At 37.8% G+C, this 22626-nt stretch overlaps 1 protein-coding gene across 2 annotated transcripts in view; it reads right to left on the reverse strand.

Moving 5' to 3' along the window:
- The window catches only part of CAMKMT (calmodulin-lysine N-methyltransferase), a 369438-nt gene that overhangs the window by 31440 nt on the left and 315372 nt on the right, over nucleotides 1-22626 (reverse strand). Inside the window, exons 6-7 of one of the 2 annotated variants that reach the window (XM_004436695.3) lie at nucleotides 22458-22521; nucleotides 14854-14920 (exon numbers count right to left, since the gene is read on the reverse strand). The exons of the other annotated variant lie outside the window; for it this stretch is intronic. Coding sequence (XP_004436752.1) covers nucleotides 14854-14920; nucleotides 22458-22521 — 131 coding nt within the window. The remainder of the gene's footprint in view (nucleotides 1-14853; nucleotides 14921-22457; nucleotides 22522-22626) is intronic. 2 annotated transcript variants of the gene reach the window in all.

Here is a 22626-nt window from a genome sequence, read left to right on the forward strand (position 1 = left end):
GTGTCATATGTGTCATAGAGACCCGGAGCCCCAGGGAGGGCTTTCCAGAAGTGGGCGACCTCTGTGTTCACAGGTCCTATGACACATGGATGAGCTTTATAAATTAACACTAGTGTTGTACTTGCCTGGGCCCACTGGAGAGCCAAGAAACAGAAGAAACCAGGACACCCCTAAGAGATTAACGCTTACTTTGTTTTTGGATTGACTTCTCAGAAACTCCATGCCCCTGGGGAGAGTGGGAAACAACCAACACCAACTTTTCCAGAAATGCTGAAGCTTCTAGTGCAGCTGGGACTCAGGCTCAGTGGGCGAGTGGGCCGGTTTCCCTCAGAGACCTAAGAGTCTTAGAGAGTTTCTACACAAACATGATGGTTTAAAATATAGATCTGTGGTAGACTTGGTCAGGTCATAAATGTAATATATCCATTACACACATTTTTGGAAAAAGAGAAAAGTATTAAAATTACTCATAAACTTATCATTCCATGAACCATTTTTTAGAAGATGCTTCTAATACATGTGTAATTACCAAAGCACAAGAACGGAAAGTGCAGGAAATCCTGTGATGGATATTGGATATTGGATTCCTGAGGTACTTCAGCCTGTTGCAGAGACAGGGGCTTAGACAGAAATTGGTTGTGGATTTCCACAGCAGATGTAACAATTTGTGATTCTAAAAGAAACTGAAATGACCGGCTTGGCCACATGGACCACAACACATTCCCAAATGGCATTTTCTTCCAGTTCTCACGAGGCTTATGGCTATGCTGTCCCCATAACCATAAGCAATGTGACAAAGAGGTACTGGTGTATGGACAGAGTCCAGCTTTGGCATGACAGACAGACACACCCAGGTTCAAATATTGGTTGCTTCCTTTACCAGTTGTGTGAACTCTGGCAATTATTTAACCTCTCTGAGTTTGTTTTCTCATCTGTAAAAAGGGGATAACAATGGCCATCTTATTTGAATACTCTAAGAACACTCTTCACACTGTATTCTGGAGTTGTGTTGTTCACATAGCATACAATGAAAATGGTGCCCCCTGGGGTTGTGAAATCAAGCAGCTGTCTACCTTGGAAGGCAAGAGATGATGCTGACTTCAGTATTCAAGGAGCTGGTCCTTCCAACTCCTCTCCTCCAATGATCTTGCCCTCTACCCTCCTGAGACACTCACATGATGGTCATGCACACTAGAGCAGTGCTTTAGCTGTGGGGAAGGACCAGATGTTTTTGTTGTTTGTATCCAATCTGTTGCAGACAGATACTTGTGTAAAATATAATAAATTAATAGACAAATGAAATTTAAAAGGCAAAGACATTCCAAATACAGGTCTGCTGATCATATGCTTGGTTGTCACACCAGTGTTTCTAAACATTTACTTTCAATTTCTGAACTTACTTCATTGCAGATCAGTAGCATACAGTTCACAGACTCCAGTCCAAGTCCTATTCGTGAGCAGCAATGCTCTAGATCTTGTCTTTATCAATAACTACAACCCTGACTCACTCTCTGACCAGCCCCTCTATCTTTCATAGCTCACTCCCTCTAGAAAGTATTCTAATTCCAACCATTCTTCAATCCCACTGGCCTACAATCTGCTGATCCTATCACCATGTCACTGCCCCTCTTCCCTAATGTTTATCTTCCCTCCTCGCCCAGCTCAGATCCCATAGCCAATCATTTTAACTAGTCCCTTGCACAAACCCTCAACTCCCTTGTCCCTTTCTTACTTCCTCATATTTGTTAAATCCAGCTCTCTGCCTGCTCTGAGACTGCAACTGTGCACCTGAATTGGTTGGAGAAAGCACAGAAGCATCCTGACTGGCTTCCCTTTAAATTCATGATCATGAACCTCAAGTGGACTCTTAATGATGTCTGGCAGTTATACTTACGTTTCCCATGTCCATTTACTCTCCTGGTCTCCTAGGTCATTATTTTTTACTACCTTCTCGCTTTTCAAAATTCTCACACTTCCTCCCTCATCTTCAGCTAATGACCTCGCTTCCTACTTTACTGTCAAAAGTACAGCAATCAGATGAGAACTTCCACAAACTCCCACCACACTTATACTCCTAACAGCATCTGTACCTACATACTCTGCCTTTCTGCCTGTTATCATAGATAAATTTGCCACACTCCTATCTAAAGCCAGCATCTCCTCTAATACACTAGATCCATCCGCTTATGTCTATTCTAGGACATGGCTCTAGCAACTCTCCCTTCTCTGTCCTACATATCAATTCTTTCCTCTCTACTAAGTTATTTCCATCAGTATTCAAACATGCAGTTATTTTCCCTCTCTTAAAACATCCTCTCTTGACTCTACCTTCCCCTCTGACTATTGCTCCATTTCCCTTCCCCTCCTCTGCAGCAAAACTCTGTGAAAAAGTTGTTTAAACTCTCTATTTTCAATTCCTTTCCTCCTATTCTCCCTTAAATCAATTCCAATCAGGCTTTCATCCCCACTGTTCCATCAAAAATGCTCTTGTCAAACCCATCAAAGATTTCCATATTGCTAAATTCACATCAGTTCTTAGTCTTCATCTTACTTGACCTATCAGCCTGGACCTCACCCATGAACTGCAGATTCATATATCCAACTTCCTATTTTAATATCTCCACTTGGATATCTAATGGACATGACCTATCAAACTTAACGTGTCCAGTATTGAATTCCTCATCACCCTTATCCTGAATTCATTTCATTCATAGTATTTCTCATCTTGTAAATTCCATCTTTCCAGTTGCTCAGCCCAAAAACCTTGAATATATCCTTGACTCTTCTTTTTCTTTTATACATTGGATATGCCAGGAAACATAATTAGTTCTACCTTTGAAATATGTCAAAATCCAACTTCTCTGTATCTCCACTGCTCCCATCCTGGTCTAAACTATCATCATCTCTCATCTGAATTATTGCATAGTCTCCTAATTTGTCTCCCTGCTTCCATTCATCACTCTACAATCTCTGCTCAAGAGAGCAGCCAGAGTGATCCTCTTAAAACATATATCAAATCATGAGCCTTCTCTACTTAGTACCTTGTAATGGCTCCTCTCTTCACTCAGAGTAAAAGCCAAAGTCTTTGCAGTGACTGACAAGACCCTATGTAATTCAGTTACCACACTGACTTCATCTCCAATTACTCCCCCCTTTCTCTCTTTGCTTTAGCCTCCTTATGATTTCACCAGACATGATTCTGCCTTATGGCCTTTATATTGGCTGCTTCCTCTTTATGAATGCTCTTCCTCCAGATATCCCTATGGCTTGTTCTCTTCAACTCTTTGCTCAAATGTCTTACCTTCTGAGGGAGGCCAACCCTGACCATTCCATTTAAAACTGCAATCATTCATTTCCACTCCAGGACTCCTGAACCCCCTCATCCTGTTCCTTATTTCTTTATAGCAGTTATTACCCTTTAATGTGCTATACAACTACATTATTAATGTTGTTTATTCTCTCTTTCTCCAGTATGACATGAGCACCATAGGAACAGAGATTTTTTTAAAAATTTATTTTGTACCATGATGTATTTTCATTGCCTAGAATAGTTCCTGACGCATAATTGCTGCTCAATAAATATGTTATATGAATGGATTGCGTATGAATGTACCTAGCATAGTGCCTGGCACACAGAAGGCACTCAGGAAATAGAGGTTCCTAGGTAAGTTATTCTCTGAATATAATGTGTAGATTAACTAGATATGGAGGCCACTTAAAATGCCTTCTGAGGATTTCTGCTTTTGGCAAAGAGAGTAACAAGGACCTCATTTACCCTACTGCCTGAAACAACCAAAAAAACTAGATAAAATATATATGACAATAGTTCTTAAGACACTGAAAATCAGCAACAAAGGACAGTGATCCTTGAGAGAGGGGGAAAAAATTAAGTGAGCCCACCATTACGCCAGCTTACTGCCTTGAGAGAGTTTCCAGACCACAGCACAGGGAAGGAGAACTGAGGTGGAACCAGGTGGACACCTTGAGCTAACGAGATGGAGCTGAGAGTCTGAGGAAACCAAAGCAGTTAGAGTTCCCAGTATAGAGTACCAAATAGGACAGTGCTACACAGAGAGAGAACTCCAAAGATCTGTGGGTAGTTCCCCTGGAGTATTCTGCAGTGTACCTATTGGTGCCCGTGTATGATGAAACTACTTGAGGTTGGGAAAAGAACCATCTGAGAGGATTGGAGGGGACTGGGCCAGTGCTCACATAGGGCCAGGAATGGTGCCTGCTGCCCCAGCCAGTCTAGAAAACCTCATAATTCACAGGGAACTGGGTAGAGTACTCAGATGGGTCTTGTCTCAGTAGTGGGGAATAACTACCCCTAGGCTAAATGCTGCTCTGGTTCTACGTAACAAATCTTAAAAGGAAGACCCAAAAGGATCAAAGTATATCAAAATAATTACGCCCTAGAGCAAAACTCAAAAGCACTTACAGGAATACAAAAACATTCATATCCCAACAACGTAAAATTCAAAATGCCTGGCATACAATCAAATATTTTCAGACATGCAAAGAATTGAAATAACACAACCCATAATGAGAAGACCAATCAAATAATTGAACTCAATCTAAAACTGACACAGATGTTAGAATTAACAGACAAGAGCATTAAAACAGTTATAGTGGTATTCACTATATTTCAAAAAGTCAAGTAGAGACATGGAAAAGATTTTTAAAGTCCCAAATCAAACTTCTAAAAGCTTTTTGGTGAATTATGAAGCTGAAAAGGTAGGATCTCACTGTCCTCACAGTCCTTTGACCCTCCCCTGAAGCCCTTCAATTAAATGGTTTGACCCCTTCCCCCGAAAAAAGTCCAGAAAACAAGGCAATGCTATTAAAGAGATCAAAGTATTATTTCTGGATCTCCATTTTTCTCAACTAGTCTGGAATTAGTTTCTCAACTGGGGTAGTATTGACATTTGGGACAGGACCATTCTTAATTGTAGTGAACTGTCCCTTGCATTTTAAGATGTTTATAATCTCTGTTCCCTCCAGTACTAGTAATAATCCTTAGTCTTTGTGACAGCCAAACAAAATTGTCCCATACAATTACAAATAGGTGCAGTGGTAGACATACAGTCCACGTCTGGGTGAGAAGTGCTGGTGGATCATCCCAAAAGCCTTTTCCACCTGATGTCTGCTTCTTTTTGAATCCCAACAACTAAAGGCTGTGATATAGACAAAAAACTAATCAGAATCACTCTCTCATATGTACAACTTCCCCTTCCCACTGCCATTTGCATCTTTATTAAGATGACACCATAGAAATTCAGAGTCCAAAGTGAGGAATATAGCCCTCACGTGGAAAGTAAAAAAATACCTCCTAAGGACAAATAGTGGGATATCCATAGATCTACCTTTGTACTTTCAGTTGGTATGCTAAACTGAACAGCAATCTAGGGATAAACTGGACTTATCAAAGTGTGGTCTGTGGTCCAGATATTAGAATCATCTGAGGAGATTGTTAAAATGTCAGATTCATGAACCTCAACCCCAGAGAGTCCGATTCAGTAAGGAACTTTAGTTGTTTTTTTTTTTATGTGAGGAAGATCAGCCCTGAGCTAACATCCATGCTAATCATCCCCTTTTTGCTGAGGAAGACCAGCTCTGAGCTAACATCCACTGCCAATCCTCCTCCTTTGTTTTTTTCCCAAAGCCCCAGTAGATAGTTGTATGTCATAGTTGCACATCCTTCTAGTTGCTGTATGTGGGACGCCGCCTCAGCATGGCCGGAGCAGCAGTGCGTCGGTGCGCGCCCGGGATCTGAACCCGGGCCGCCAGTAGAGGAGCGCGTGCAATTAACCGCTAAGCCACAGGGCCGGCCCAGGAACTTTAGTTTTCAAAATAAGCACCACAGGTAATTCCCATGAAGGTGGGTCATGGACCACTTTAAGAAACCCTGTTCTAGAAGATCTTTACCTGCATGGGTTTGGATTTAGAATACTCTTTAGCCATAGGTCTAGACTTTTAGTTCTGTGTATCAAATGGCTTTATTTTAAAAAGGGGAATTTTAAAGAAGGTGCCACTCCAGAAAAGTAACAGAGGTCCTAAAGACAGAATTAAGAATACTCCCTGCTGGATCACTAAGGGAAGAAAGCAACATCACAGATTAACCAAAACAAGATTTCATTCATATAAATTCCTTGGAACAGATTACCTGACCAACTTTGTTGATTTTATCCTGAAATGAAACTAATTTACATTTCCAGACTAGGAATAAGTCTTGGAGAAAGGTGAGGGGGAAGTAAGATCAGGACTCAATGAAATTTTTACCTCAGAGGATCTACAAGATTGATTAATCACAGATATTGAGAGCTGACAGTAAGTCAGGTCTTGTCTTTTCTTTGTAAATATATGACGTCTATAAAATAACCAAGAGAATAAGGTAAACGGAACTGGCTTTAATGAATGGAAATCTGGACAACTTAAAAGCAATGAAACACCACAGAATTTAATAACAAACTCGCAGAGAGAACTCTAATTAAGTGGTTCCCAAGTGAGGTCTTCAGACCAGCAGCATCAGTGTCACCTGGGAACCTGTTAGAAATGCAAAATGTTGGGCCCCTCTCTCAGAGGATGGGGCCCAACAATGTGTGTCACAACCAGCTCCACAGATGAATCTGATACAGTACTAAAGTTTGAGAACCGCAGCTCCAGCTTATCACCTATCTGTTTCCGGAGTGACTTTAAAGCTGATCCCACCCTCTGCTTCTGTGTTTTTGTCTGTATTTTAGCTGAAATAAACTTATTTCAGAGTCCAAAAGAAAGACAGATTTGCCTAACATTCGGGCCCCCTATGTTGGTAACCAGTACATTCTACTACACTGGTTAAGGAGGACTGGTAAAGGGTTTTGAGATCTTGGAATAAAAGGTACTAATTATTTTACTAGTTCTATTTTCCACTTCAAATATCTCTGATTCTATGATTATGACAGTTGATTAACTTACATGGTAGCAAAACAAAGTGACAATAAAAAATTAGTTATAATTTCATACCAAATTACAACTATGTGCCATTTGATACGAGATCACAAAATTAATTATTGCTTTGGTGTTTTCATTTATTTTTCTTCTTTTTTCGTTGTTTGTCAAACTTATGAACTTTCAAGCACAGTGCATTTTAATATAGGAATTTCATTATTTCTTGCCAACTTCAACTTACAACTTCCAAAATAATGGGGTAAAAATGGTTGTGATCTAGCATTACGGTAGCAGCTTAGGGTGATGCATACTAGGTGGTTCAAAAGATAAGAAAAGCTTCCAAATTCTTTTAAGAAGCCAGTATACCAATGACATTAAAATCTAATATAGACTGCCCGATAAAACTGTGGACCAATTTTACTGATGAATATCAATGCAAAATGCCCAGATAATATCATATACTGCTGGTGGGAATATAAAATGGTCCATCTACCTTGGAAAACAGTCTGGCAATTCCTCAAAAGGTTAAACATAGAGTTACCATATGACCATATACACCTAAGAGAAATGAAACTTGTCACAAAAACTTGTACACCAATGTTCATAGCAGCATTATTCATAATAGCCAAATAATGGAAACAACCCAAATGTCCATCACCTAATGAATGGATAAATAAAATGTGGTATATCCATACAATGGAACATAATTCAGCCATAGAATGATACATGCTAAAACATGGATGAACCTCAAAACACTATGTAAAGTGAAAGAAACCAGACATGAAAGACCACATATTGTATGACGCCATTTATGTGAAATGTCCAGAATAAGCAAATCCATAGAGACAGAAAGTAGATTAGTGGTTACCTACCACTGGGAAGGAGAAAAGGTGGTAGGAGTTGGAGAGTGACTGCTAATGGGTACAGGGTTTCTTTTGGGGATGATGAAAATGTACTAAAATTGATTGTAATGGTTGCACAGTTCTGCAAATATACTAAAAGTCATTGAATTGTATACTTTAAGTAGGTGAATTGCATAATATGTGAATTTTATATCTCAATCAAGTTGTTACAAAAAAAATCCCGGATAATATATTATTAGAATATATGTCAATATATGTAAGCATGTTAAAAGAAGACTTAAGACATCATGACCAAGTGAAAAGAAATGCAGAGATGTTTTAATATTAGGAAACTTGTTAATATGAATTGTAATAGTTATAGGTGAAAAAGAAAAACAATTTCGTCATCTCCATACATGCTGAAAAGATATCTGCTAAAGTTTCATATTTTTTATGATAAAATCTTTTTTTTTAATTTATTTTTTATTTTTTTTATTTGTGAGGAAGATCAGCTCTAACATCCACACCAATCCTCCTCTTTCTGCTGAGGAAGACTGGCCCTGAGCTAACATCCATGCCCATCTTCCTCCACTTTATGTGGGATGCCGCCACAGCATAGCCTGACAAGTGGTGCATCGGTGCGCGCCCAGGATCCGAACCCAGAGGCCAGCAGCGGAGCGCGTGCACTTAACCGCTACACCACGGGGCCGGCCTCAATAAAATCTTTTAAAAATAGGAATTAATAAAAAATTCTTTAACAAGATAAAAAGTATCACATATATTTCAACTCAAAAGCTAATGCATACATAAGAGTGAAACACTAGGGAATTCGCAACAAAGTCAGACTCAAAGATAACTATTACTCAATATCATTCTGGAAACTTTTATCCAATAAAATTATACAGGAGAAAGAAAAAAGAGATATAACAATCAGAAAGAAGTCAAAATTGTCATCATTTGCAGATGATGTGAGTGTATATTTGGAAAACTCAAGAGACTAAACTGACAAACTATTAGAAATAAAAACTAAACATTTACTACACAAAATCCTATAGCTTTTTTTATATACCTATAAATAACCACCAGTTTGAAAATATAATGTAAGAGAAGATCTCATTTATAAAGAGATAACAAAAAAGATAGTTTCCAAAAATAAACTTAAGAGAAATGAATAAAGACTTCAAATGCTAGTTGAAACACCTTAAAAAAGCTTAAATAAAAAGAAAACACCCTGTTCTTGAATAGGAAGACTCAAAGTCATAAATATGTCAAGTCTTAGTAAATAAATTTACATATATTTTTTCAATCACAATGCAAATGTCAATATAATAAAAATACCAACATAGTCTTAGAAAATTCTAAAAAGAAAGAATAATGGCAAGGGACTAGTCTTAACAGATATAAAAATATATTACAAAGTGATAGTAATTTACACAGTTTGGTAAGGCCATACTAATAGACAAAATCCACTTCTGAAAATTTTTTCTGTAGATATATTTGCAAACGTACACTTTATGTACAGATGTGTTTCTCTGCAGCATTGTTTGTAATAGCAAAATACGGAAAACAAATTATGTCCATTATTAAGGTAAAAAATAAATTATTTTTTAGCAATGGATTATTATTTGGTCATTCTCTAAAAAAAATTTACGACTGCCCCTTGTCTATTTTAAAGTGAAGAACTCCTTTGAAAATGAAGACATTTTTATTTAATATGTAACTTCTGTGTTATAAATTTCTATGAAGGAGGAATTTTTCTCTTAAAACTGAAAGACGTGTTCACAGAGGATGCAGTAGTCTGACGTGCACACCTGGCTATCAATATAGAACTTGGCCAATTTTTGGTAGTGAGATTTTGACCTTGGTAAAGAGTAAGGATGTCCAAAGAGTCAATACAATGCTATTCTAGAGGAAAAGGTCTTAATTTTTAATGTGCTGCAGTTTAAAAGGACCACTAAAAAATACAATGTCCTCAAATGTTAAAACCTGGCTCATTTTAATACAGGGGAACTCTATCAAAATATGTGAAACTGGGGGCCGGCCCTGTGGCTTAGTGGTTAAGTGCACACTCTGCTACTGGCGGCCCGGGTTCGGATCCTGGGCGCACACCGATGCACTGCTTGTCCGGCCATGCTGAGGCGGCGTCCCACAAACAGCAACTAGAAGGATGTGCAACTATGACACACAACATACAACTTTGGGGCTTTGGGGAGAAAAAGAGGAAAAAAAGGAGGAGGATTGGCAATAGATGTTAGCTCAGGGCCGATCTTCCTCAGCAAAAAAAAGAGGGGGATTGGCATGGATGTTAGCTTAGGGCTGATCTTCCTCACAAAAAACAAACAAACAAACAAACAACAACAAAAAAATATGTGAAACTGGATAACATTCCTGTGGGAGTTGGTTTCTTCAGTGCAAAGCACTAAATAGTAGGGACATAAGCCCTTCTATAAATTTGTCAAGCAAATAAAAAATGTTAGTAATAGAAAGTACACAGGTAATTTCATTTTCCTATATCCAAGATAGCAACAGAAGGAAACAGGGCTGTGGCATGTCTAGAATTCTCAGCAGTTCTCAAGATTGTTACCATAATTCTAGCAAAACTCACTAACAGGTATATTTTATCATAAAATTTCTTACAGAGAGCCCTCAGTTTCCTTATCTCAGTTGCCTTCTTCTAACCTTCCTCTTCAACCTGGCAAAGGACAGAAAAATGCCTACTCACAATGTCAGTTTGTCTACAGACACTGCAGGGGCATGCCTGAGAAGAAGCCTATCCTGAAATGAAAGTCAGTTATCTGATATATAAACTGATGTCTGAATCTCAAGAGCCTGACTTTCTTCTAATAAAAATTGTTTGGTTCCATAAGCCTTATGGATTCATGTCTTTCAAAATGCGCTCCAAATACAAATCTTAAAATCTTTCATAAAAAGAGTTAAAGTGTACTAATTGCTTCAGGGAATACAAAAACATGTTAAGCAGAATCCTTGCTTTCAAGAAAACTGTCTCCCTTGCTAGAATGTGAACTCCAAGAAGGCATGGACTTTCTCAGTCTTGTTCATCACTACATCTCCAGCATCTAGAATAGTACTTAGCAGACAGAAGGTGATCAAAATATTTATCAAGACATGAATGAACCAAGGAGCATTAAAACAAAGACAACACGCTTTGAACACTAAGAGAATATGCCATGTTTAAATGTGGGATTATTCTAAAGCCAACAGACGTTTAAAAAAGGAAAAGACTAGGGCAGGCTAAAAAAGTCTGATAGGGAAGGAGGAAATGGTAATTAAGCCATCCTAGAAGGAAGGGTTTAGGTGGATGAGGAGGAGGGAAACAAGAATGGCAAAGACCAGAGATGGGAAGGACCAAATGTGTTAGGAGGAGAGTGAAGACGCTATGTGACCAAAGGACAGGGTGTATGTTGGGAGCAGTGGAAGCTAGACTGAATGAGGAGAGTGAGAAAAGTGAGGGCAGACTGCAGAAGGCCTGGGAAAATCAGCAACTGGATCCAACTTGGTTGGGATTTACATTTTTAAAATCACTTTTTACATCTCCAATTTAATCTCTAAAGGAAAATGAGCCTCAGAGAAGACATAAATCTTAAAAAGCAGTAGAGAATGGGGCCAATAGCCAATCCTGGGGGCCCATGTAAAGGTAAAATTTGGGTTATAAAAAAGTCTTAAAAGTTATTATTAGTTCCATAGTTTACTAAAATTAATGATTCATCAAAGAATAATATAAAGTTACAGGCCTAAATTCACTAGCAATTTTCACACAAAGATAAGCCCTTTTCTTAAATAGAAACTCACTTCTAATATCACAGCAGGGTACATTTAATAGATTTCTTAAAATATTGTAACTGTTAACTAATATTAACCAGAGAATGACGTTATTCACTAATTCCGGAACACCTAGAAATACGTAGACATCCAAAGCTCCAAATGGTTCTTATTAGACAGTCACAATTTTGAAGACAGCTTCAGATAAACCTAACAATTGAGATGCTGTAAATATCCTTGCTCTTTCACCAATCTCTAGCTATATTTAGTAGCACAATTTCCTTTGTCAAGAGTTACTCCTGATAACTCCATATTTATGTTCTCAAAGGCAGAATACCTAGGATATATTAGTTAAATGAAGGGATGGCTGCATGGATGGACAAATGAATGAACCATCAAATGATTGTATTAAGATCTTTGAAATGTAATGGATATATGCTTCATATATGTGCATCCTAGATCTTTCTTGGCCAAGGCTAAAGCGTCCTGGATGCTTTCGCAAATATGTGTTCCATGTTAAGCTATAATCAGACTGGGATTAAAATGCAACAGAGGGAGTAAGAAAGTTTGTAAGGGAAGAGCATAATTCTAGGCAAGGGTGGTGGTGTTTATGAGAGCAGTGGGGATTTACTGTGAAGCTAATGAAGCTTAAGCTCAACCCTCATTTGCACAGTCCCCTTCCAGGGCCCACGAGAAGCCCTAGTAATGTGATCACATGGTCATATGCTTCTGTAAAATTTGCCAAAGTAAGGTATAATCAAATTCATCCTTCTAAAGAGGGCCCTCAAAATAAGTTTCAGGTCCCACATGACCTGGGTCTGCCCTTTCTGAGAGGTAGGAAGAGGCTGGTAGCAGGGGGAATACTGATAGTTAGAACATCGTCAGAGCAGTGGGAGTGGGAGCTTGGGGTGCCAGTCAAATTTCTGGGTGCCTTCTCATTCCTTTTTTAAAACACCATTTCCTAGGCTCACAGTTCTCATATCACGATTCCTTTCTGCTTTTACATCTTTGCAAATGAAGTCACAGGAGACATTCAGCTGTTACACACTTCATGTCAAGCTTTGAAGTCTTTTTAATAGCAGAAATATTTGGCTCACGTGTGGGCTTTGTAGCTATGGTAAATACCTCTTCGTTATCTGTCGCTACTGTTATTCCACACCTCCAATTTGGAGGAGAAATTCTGCATATGCATTGAGGCACTAAAAAAGAATATTGAACTATATCTTAGCTCTTTTGTGAATGGTTTCCTTTTATTTCTTCTCACATGGAGCTAATGCTTTCATCATATTGTACTGGTTATGCGTGGGAAAGCAGTGGATGGAAGGAGAATGCTGATTATTACATCATTGGTAGGCAGTTTCCTCTTAGCTTCTTAAAGGTTAAGTGGTCAAGTAGCTCCTTAATATGAGATCAAGTCATTTCAAGAACTGACTCATCCACCTGTTTTCTAGCAAAGTGCTTTAGTAGACTTTGGACAAAATGCTTGCGATACTTAAGAGAAGAAACTGACCACAATCAATATGAGATAAAGACAGAAAACCTCTCATCCTGGAGGTTCCTGTATGACTATTGACATATAGACTATATGTCCAGGTACATATCAGAACAATATATTTAGAAATAGTATTTTTGAGAACACATAAATAGAAACAAAGGCCATGTATTAAGCATTTTAGATATGTCCTGTGTTGAACAAAGACATTTTGCCTCTATAAGTAACTTAATTATTTTATGAAGAGATGACAGAAAATACTATTGCACTCCATAAGTTAGACACTTGACATTTTTATTCCTCAAAAGGCAACATTTTAGAATTCTAGATACGTCTATTAATTAGTGATTATTAACACCCAGTAAACAACATTATGTGTCGTAAAAACACAATCTCTCTTCACAGCATGATGCTGAAATCTATTATTCCCTGATTCCATATGCTGAAATACACTCAAATGGTCACAAATGACCTTAAGCATTAAATAAATGTAAATGAGGACAACACAGAAAATGTGCTTTTGATTGATAACTAAAAGACCAGGTTGAAAATCACGTCCAAAAATGAAGAGAATGGCAGTCTGTACTGTGGGTAAAAGCTGTCCTGAGAATGAAGGACACGCAGGTGAGAGCCGACTGCTCTTTCTCTGGACCTGCTAGAGGTTTTCTGGGAAACAGAACTGGTTTGTTCATTTATATGAGAAGCACAGAGCATACTGCCCCCTGTGCCATCAGCCTACTCTAAACATTCTAATGCAGGATTTAAAAATACACATTGGACACTGCATTACATTCACCAGCTAATATCAGAGAAAAAAAATTATTGCTATTCCATAGCCGCATCCCAGTATGTTGACCACTTCAGTTTTTAAGCATTGCTGCTGTTCATCCACCATTCCACCCCCAAACTGAGCAGTTGGGGTGGGAAAGCATCCTCAACACAGACAAAACTCAAAATGTCAAAGGAGGACAGATTAAAAGTAATAAATAAATTAAGTAATTAAAAATAGGATTGCTCTTCTAATAATGTCTGTGGTTAAACATATAAAGGAAAATTGACAAATACAGGTATGTCATGTGAAAACTACTAAATGATTTCTCATTCCTTTAGGTCCACACCAACAGGGCAAAAATAAAATGTAAACACATTTTACACAATACAAAATAAAATGCATCACAGAAAACACCATAGGTTTGGTTGAGGGTAAACATTTCTCCTAGTTTGGATAAGAATTAACAGAATCTAAAAGGCGATGGATACCTAGACTATTTTAAAATCATGGACGAGAGCAAGGTTTCTCAATCTTGGCACTATTGACATTTTGGGCCAGATATTCTTTGTTGTGGGGAGCTGTCTTGTGCATTTGTAGGATGTTTAGCAGCACCCCTGGCCTCCATCCCCAGATGCCAGTAGCACCCTGTACCCCTAGTCATGACATTAAAAAGTCCCCTGGGGCAAAATTGTCCCTGGGTTGAGAACCATTGGAATAGAGCCATTCAGAAGAACGTCCTAGGATGTGCTTTTCCCAACCTCATATTGTACACTCTCAACCCTTAAATCATTCCCAACTCAGTGTTTAATATACTTATCTTCAGTTTTTCTCATCTATTAATTGAAGATAATGAGCATGCCTGTCTGCCTCATTATGGGTTCTTGTGAGCATTAAATAAGATACTTTTAAAGTGCTTAGAACAGTGCCTGACACACAGTAAGTGCTCAATAAATTTTAGCTATTATCATTTTAAATAATCATCCATAGTATTGAGAAAAGCAGTTTCAACCAGAGTGCTTTAATGCAGAAAAGTGTCTTACCAGCTTGATATTTTCTGAGTCTTAAACACACCAGCCTTCTGATTCCTTGTGATGATCTCTCTCACATCTATAGGATATAGTTAAGAAAGCTTCTACAGTGATAGTCAACTGACTCCAAAAAAAAGGCCCATAAACAGGGATCTTCTTATTGTACCTGGGATCAGCACGGTGAACAGAGAAGAGCTGTAGGCTGTGAGGCATGAGAAGGGTTTAGTCCTGGCTCTACCACCAAATGTTGAACTACTGCCACAGCAAGCTCGTTTAATTCCCCGGGCTGCAGTTTTGTCATGAAACGTACATTCAGGGAGCATGATGACAAGGCCCAGGGTTATGGACGCTGTTAGGGGGAGATGACTGTTATAGGTGCCAGGCCCCACTTGCTTTAAAGAGCTAGGAGTTCGAAGGCAAGCCTTTTTCAGTCAGTGGGGAGGACAACGGCAGTCTTCTGAGACTTTCCAAGTTTTCCAGTCTCCTAAATGCTAGTAGGGAGGGTGGGATGAGCAGCAGGAGAAGACTTGAGAGGAGAGGAGACAAGAAACACGGAGCAAAGCTTGGAGAATCTTTGAGAGAAAACGAATTACTGAAGAAGAAAGTCAATCCAGTGAAAGGCCCCTTGAAGAATTGTCCTTACAGACTTATGCTTTGGCCATCTGCTAGCCTGTGAAGACTTGTACAAGAAGAGCCATATTTATTGAAGAGGTGTTCTGAGGAGCTGGTCCATTACGTCACACAGCACATCTTTATGAGGGCCCATGGGAAAAAATCATGTCCAATTTTAACACCAGGAAAAGCTAGACTTCAGATCAACTAGTTTTGCTTCAACTTCTGGATATTATAAATCTTATAACTGTCCCTCTTTCTCTTTTTGCTCTGGTCCCTGTGCAACTCAGAGGCAAATGTATGACTTCAGTCTAACAACCACAAATCTCCTAAGGTGCATATTGGCTGTACTGGCCTCCATTCCTGGCTGCATCATATTTTCCTGGCTTCCTCATGTCCAACTGCCCTCACTTTCTCCGTTATTGTATATGGTATATTCTATGTGTCACTGTAAGAAGCCTCAAATTCCCTCTTTTGGAATAAGGCAGATTTAAATAAACAAGAAATAAAATAATTCCCGTGAAGGCTGCAAGCTGAACTAAATTGGGCCCATGGGGAGGACACCAAGCAGACAAGTGATGTTCCCCTATTGCTCAGAAGAACAGATTTCCAGAATGCTCGAAGCAAGCATTGGCCAAGATCTCCCTCCAAGAACAGAGCCACAGGACTTTTTAACCTAAATCTCTGCTTGAAACACCAGACACACCCATTTCTCCTCTGAGTGAATAAGCAGGTACTGCGATGGCTTTCTTCCCCCAGGAGGGGGTAGGAAAGATCAATTAGGTCTCCTGATGCAGAGCTTTGTTGAGGTTTACAAAAGTGCTATAATGCAGACTTTTTTTTCCTGGGTGAACCTTCCTGTATGCAAATTAAATACTGTTAAATTACATTCATTAAAAAAATAAAAGAGACTCATTTGCCTACTTGTTTTGATTAACTTAAATGACACATCGGCCTACAGTTCTGTCTATTTCAGGAGGAAAGTATTTCAGGAAAGTCTTCTAAATGAAATGTCTTGTAGAAAAGGACAGCTAACATCTTTATTCCGAGAAGAACAAAATTAGTAAAGGATCAACTGACAACTGTTTTTGATTAAGCTCCCCCACACTCCGGCCACACCCTACTCGGCGTTTCCATGACATCCAACTGCATGCCACAATGTGCCCGGTACACCTGTCGAGTCGTATGAGTACATGACTAATCTATCAAACAAAACATATTATTTTGTTAGTGGAGGTAATACTTTTTATAAAATAGTCACAGGGAAGTTAAATTATATAACTCAGAAAACCTATTAATAATTTTTAGTAAACATCTTAACACTATATACTTTTATACAATTTATAAACCTGTGACTCCAGGTGGTCAGGCTGAAGCAAGCATATATATTTATATTCTAGAAGCAATTTTTTTTAATGAAAAAATTCACGGCAGAATTTAGGTTGCTTTATTTTTAGAACTGGGAAGAGAATATATTTTGTGGTTTAGGAGCTGTTTTTTATATTAAAACAAGTACAAAGAGAAAAAAATGGTAACAGTGTATTAAAATATTACCTTAGGAGATATATTCTGATATTCTGCTCCCCACTCTTTACTTTACGTCAGATTTTGAGGTGCTTTCTCTGATTGGCACTATGTCCAATAATAGATTTTATCATTCCTCTGTGTCACCTCAGGGCAATAAAGGAAATTCAATCAAATCGAGTCAATACATCTAGGATAGTGTTCGACAGGATGGACCAAATCATGTTCTCTGAACTGCAAACACCTTCTGGAAGACTTCAATGGGAGGTGCTAGGTGCAAAGAAAGCCTTAATGTGATGTCTGATTAAACAGATACAGAGCAATCACCTCCAATCTCCTTGTCTGGGCAACTGAACTTCCAGAGCTATAGGATATATGCTTGTGGCTAAAAGGAAACCAGGATTCTATCTCTAGATTTTCTTCCCCAGTAAAGCATAGTTCAGGAGTGGGCTCCATTTTAATTTTGTTTCAGTTGATTTTTATTCTTAAAATACATATTTTTGTATAACGACAATAACAGTTATTTAAATTATATATGTAAGTTTATATATAAATATAATTAAGCTAACTACATATAAAATATTTGTTTAAAATATTAGCCTCCTCCTGCAATTAGTGATTGTTTTATTTATCGTAATTTCATATACATTTTGAAAGTTGGCATTGTTGTTTAAGGAAGAAAGTATTTTTAAAATAATAACATTGTGACTCACAAAGCATTATTTTCTTGGTTTATGTTACCTTTATTTTCATTGGACCATTATAGGTGAGGGTAGGAAACTATGAAATTATAATATAAATCCTGTTCATTTTGATCTCTAAAGGTTTAAAAATGCTTGATGTGGCCATATTTGCTAATTTAAAAGCTGAAAATATTCTTAAATGTGCTTGTTACTCAGATGAACTGAGAGGATGACACAGGTGCTTTGAATTCTGTTAGCAATGTCAACTGTTAAGTTTATGGATGAGAGGACTTTTCTTCCAGAGGATGCTGAGGAAATGAAAGATGACACTCACCAAATCATTCTAGTTTTGGGGTGACAAGGAATGGTTTAATGGGGGGAAAAAAAGATTTGAAGTCAAAGGAACCTGGCTCCTAGTGCCAGTTCTGATACTTAGTGGCTGTGCGAACTTCGGTAAATTAACCTCTCTGAGCTCCTCTCAAAAATGAGAATAATGATACCTATTTTACAGGCTTAATGGAGTACCACAAAGAATAAGCCTGGCACATATTAGGTGCCTAACTCACATCAATTCTTTATCTTTTTTAATAACTCAGGCAAAAGCTTTGGAGGGATGAAGAGGCTGGTGATAGTAACTAAAATGAGGTTTGGCAGTTAAGCTTTACTTTCTTTTCCCTGCTGCTCAGAACTAATTATGTGAACATTTATATTATACAATATAATATATAAGTATATATTGCAGAATATAATATATAAATATATTTATATTTATATTGTAAGTAAGTGGAAGGAATCAAAGAACGTCTGGCCTGTAGGTTTTCAGTGTCTTTCCCATGTATCATTGTGCTCTAGCCAAGGCACAGTCTGTGTGCCACAAGAACAGGGACTTGGTCTGACTTGTCCACTGCTGTATCTTTAGCACTTGAAATGGCATGCAATTAATAGTAGTTGAAATAATTTTAATTAATTAGCTTAACTTATTAAATAAATTTAATTTGCAAAGCTATTTGTTGAGCTCCTACCCAATGTGAGGCACACAGCATCCATTTATTACTCATCTAGTAAATAAAAGTACAGCTTGATATTTGAGGAAAGGGTCTGGACACAGGATGATGGCCTGGCATTCCCAAGGTCTCAACCATCCATAGCACAGGCTGCACAGTCCACATGAAGTCCTTAGTTTATTACTCAAGTCAGGGATTCTGTTAAATAAAATAATGTTAAGCCAGGAGCATCTCCTTTAAAATGCACATGAGATTTACCAATTTTTGGAGAATCCTAAGCTCGAGATCATGATCCAGACTGTGCATACTGTGGGGATAAGATGCTTGTGGGTCAGAAGCACGAGAAATGGGTCACCAAGCATTGCCATATTCTGCAGATAACACTCTTGATGTTTACCAAGGATGGGTCAAGGCAGGTGCTTATGTTGGGCGAATTAGTGAGTGTGCCAGAAAGGGCTGCTCACCTTTAGTTGTACTTTTATTCATCATGATTTGGAAGTGGCTTAGCATCGATAACTCAATATACCATTTCTCTCCCCTATTCTTATGTCACTGTCATTACCAGCTATAAACTTTATTGAGTATTATCTGTGAGCACTTGGAGAATTCTTTCTTTATTACACTAAAATGGCAGTGCCAAAGAAAAGAGAACACATTCCACACTATTTTAGGATAAATTTGAGAACTAGATGAACCAAATGACCCCATGTCCAATTCCTCCTTTGTTCTCTTCAGGTGCAGATAAAAGGGCATTTGTTGAAGAGACAGCTCTCAGGTAGTGGGCTCTGGGTTAGACCCAGCAAGGCAGTTTAAGGACCAAGAAGAATCTCAGGGACATCTAGCCGTGGGTCTGAGGAAATATTTAGTACTTACAACATTCACTTATACCTCAAGTCTTAATCTCTTTTCAGATACCTCTGTTTAATCAATCTCAAATCAACATCTGGCTTTCCAGGGTCAAGGTAGAGAGCTCTAGAAGACATAGCCAATCCATTTGATACATTTTAGGGAGATAATAAATAACCTCACAATTGCTTGATATGCTTCTGTGATATAAAGATTCAGAACATATCCATTCATTGCCTCATGCATTTAAAAAATAGAAATAACTGAAGATACAAAGGAAATATCAGGAAACACTATTTTTCTTTTAAAAAAAAAGGTAAAAGTCAGAATCTTAGAAGCTTAAGAGAGTAGGAAGTAAGACTCAGTTGGATCCATTCAATTCAGACTCCAAGAACAACAAAAATAATTTTTAAAATGATAAGAATAATATACAGGCCAAAACTCAGATGTGATGTGCAACTGCCAGGTCGATTTTCAATTACTTTTCTCTGATGTGTTCATTTGTTTCTTAATGTGCTCATCTTGCCCATTAAGAATAATTAGCAGCTTTGCTTAGAGATTTTCTGGCTTCTGGCAATGCTTCTCTCCTTTTTTTGTTGACATCCACTTTTACTTTTTAGAAAGTAATTTTTGGATAATATCCTACAACTGCTCTGTAATTTAGGCTTCCTAAAATTTTAAAGGAAAGATGTAAACAGTAATTTTTAAATGAGTTTGTTTCGATCTATACACATCAACAGTATGTGATTCGGTGAATTAGTTATTCTTACAGAATGCAGGCACACAAACAGAAAAAAAATTTTTCATTCATATTAACCTCTCTCAGAAAACAGCTTATGATGAATGCCAGCTGTAAGCTCTGTTAGCAAATCAAGAATAACATTAGTATTAAAAGCAGGAAAAAACACATTGCCAATTTTTAAGGCTTTACACATGCTTTTTTCTCTTAATTAAAAAAAATTAGATCTAGTTACAACAGAAAAAGGCACACAAACATACAACAAAATGATAAAAACTGAACTCCATCAGGTAAGTCCTAAGAAATGAAATAAAACACACTACCAGTTTTGGTCTGCATCCTGAAAGGACCTACTTTATCTACATTGTAAAGTTCTTCCCCTCCTGCCCTTTGGCACCCCGCTATATTAAACCCATTGTAAAACTCAGCACAATAAAGCACTCTCAGGGCTGAGCTTCTGAGGACCAAATGTTAAAAATCCATTTTCTTGGGAGGGGGCTGTACCAATCATTTCTTTGAAAGGCCGGCAGAGTGAATACAGAATCTGAGATTTCCTCTCTGATTTCAAGAGCTAGCATGGCATCTTTGCTGTTTAAAGTAAAGTAAAGACGCCTTAATTAATGATATTAGCATTGCTTCCCTTCTTTGGAAGCTCTGTAGTTTAGCTCAATAATAATTTTAGTACAGTCAAATTTACCTACTGACTACAGATGCTTCCTATAGTTTAATAAAAGTTCTAATTGGTTTCTGATTAAATAAGACACCTGCTGACTTGAGAAAAACCTCAGGTTGCTGGGCCCAATCTGAAAGTTTCCATGGCTAAAATGACCTTCTCTTGTCTAATAATCCTGCTTTTTTTCCCCCAAAAAAACATCCGTTGGGGCTGAGCCAGCATACCTGACTTCCTCTTGCTCTGTCTTCCCTGACATGTGGAGGAGGAGTACAGTGAAATGATACAGTGCACAGAATAACTTAGAATACAGCAGAGTGAATGAAACAACATCAGCTCATCTTCAGGAATATTTTGAGAAACTTGCGACAGTCTGAAGATCATGATTAAAATCCTGCATTTTAAAAAAGGAAGCACCTTTTGTGATCTCTTTCTCTTGTGTGAAAGGCCAAGATTGTGATTGGCTGTTTTTTCTTCCTTAATTTTTTTTTTTTTTAAGTCTGTCAGGCAATTAGCTGGGTGGGGCTCTGTGGAGCACACAAGTGCTGCTGAACAATATTAGCTACTGTGCCTCTTGTACCTCCTTTCTCCTGTCTGAGCAGCCTGATGGAGCTGCTGCAAATTTTATTTTTAAAGAATTACATAGCAGAGGCAGAAAAAGAAAATTGAAGGTAGGTTTTATGTAAGATGCCACAAAAATCAAAACTGCTTTGGCATTTTGGGGGTCTAAAATTCAAATAAGTAGATTACCTCCTTCATAATGTAAATGTAAGGCACACCAAAAAATCCAAAGCAAATATATCTTCCACTTTTCCTCTCAATTTCTAACGGCTGTTAACTGCCCCTGAACAAACTAGCTCGATTGCTAAAGTAGCCACAAATTATGCTTGCTTTCTTAGTTAAAGTACAGTTCAATTTTCATGAACTCTGTGTACATATTAGTAAAGCATAATCTAATATAATGGGGTTTGAACTGTACTAGCATAGCAGGAAAAAAAAAAAGAGATAGATTTATAATCCCAAATGAAAGGAAAAAATGAAAAACTGATAGCTGTTTCCTGTGGGGGGATATAGGTACCTCCTCAGCAATTATTAAAGTAGGTACAATATTACGTGGTACATACCCTATCAAAGGCAAGAAAAGTAATAACGAATGTGAAGCTGGAAATTAATTTTTGCAAGCAATATCCAATATAATAAATTTGAAATTATTTTATACTGGCAAATTTCAATAGAAATAAAAGGACAAGAATGCTTGAAAATTATTAAGAAACAAAAATGTTCTTATTGTCTTGAGTGGTCCACAAATCATAAGCTCCTTTAATGGGAAGTGACTATAAAAATCTATCAAAATAAAAAAACCACTTAGTCGTATCCAATGAATTCCATATATTTCTACTTTTTCTTAATTACTTATCATGTGTGTGGGGGGAACTCTTTTTTTAATACCCCATGCTGTCTTTCTTTATATCAATTGTTACTCAGTCGGGAAAAAGGAATGAGCACAACAAACCCGTTTTCTATCTGAATAAGGATACTTCTGATGGCCTTTTCATTCCCATCAGTTAACAGAACTTCTTTGACATCTGCAGAAATAGCAACCTGAAAAAAAAAGGGAGCACAGCAAACAATGAGCAAATATGCTTGTCTGTGTGGAAGTGAAGACAGGAGTGACAAGCCTTCAGTATCATGCTTCCTCACCTATTT

This window comes from Ceratotherium simum, chromosome 11 (assembly GCF_057802395.1).
Source record: "Ceratotherium simum simum isolate JZ-2026a chromosome 11, ASM5780239v1, whole genome shotgun sequence".
Classification (NCBI taxonomy): Eukaryota; Metazoa; Chordata; class Mammalia; order Perissodactyla; family Rhinocerotidae; genus Ceratotherium; species Ceratotherium simum.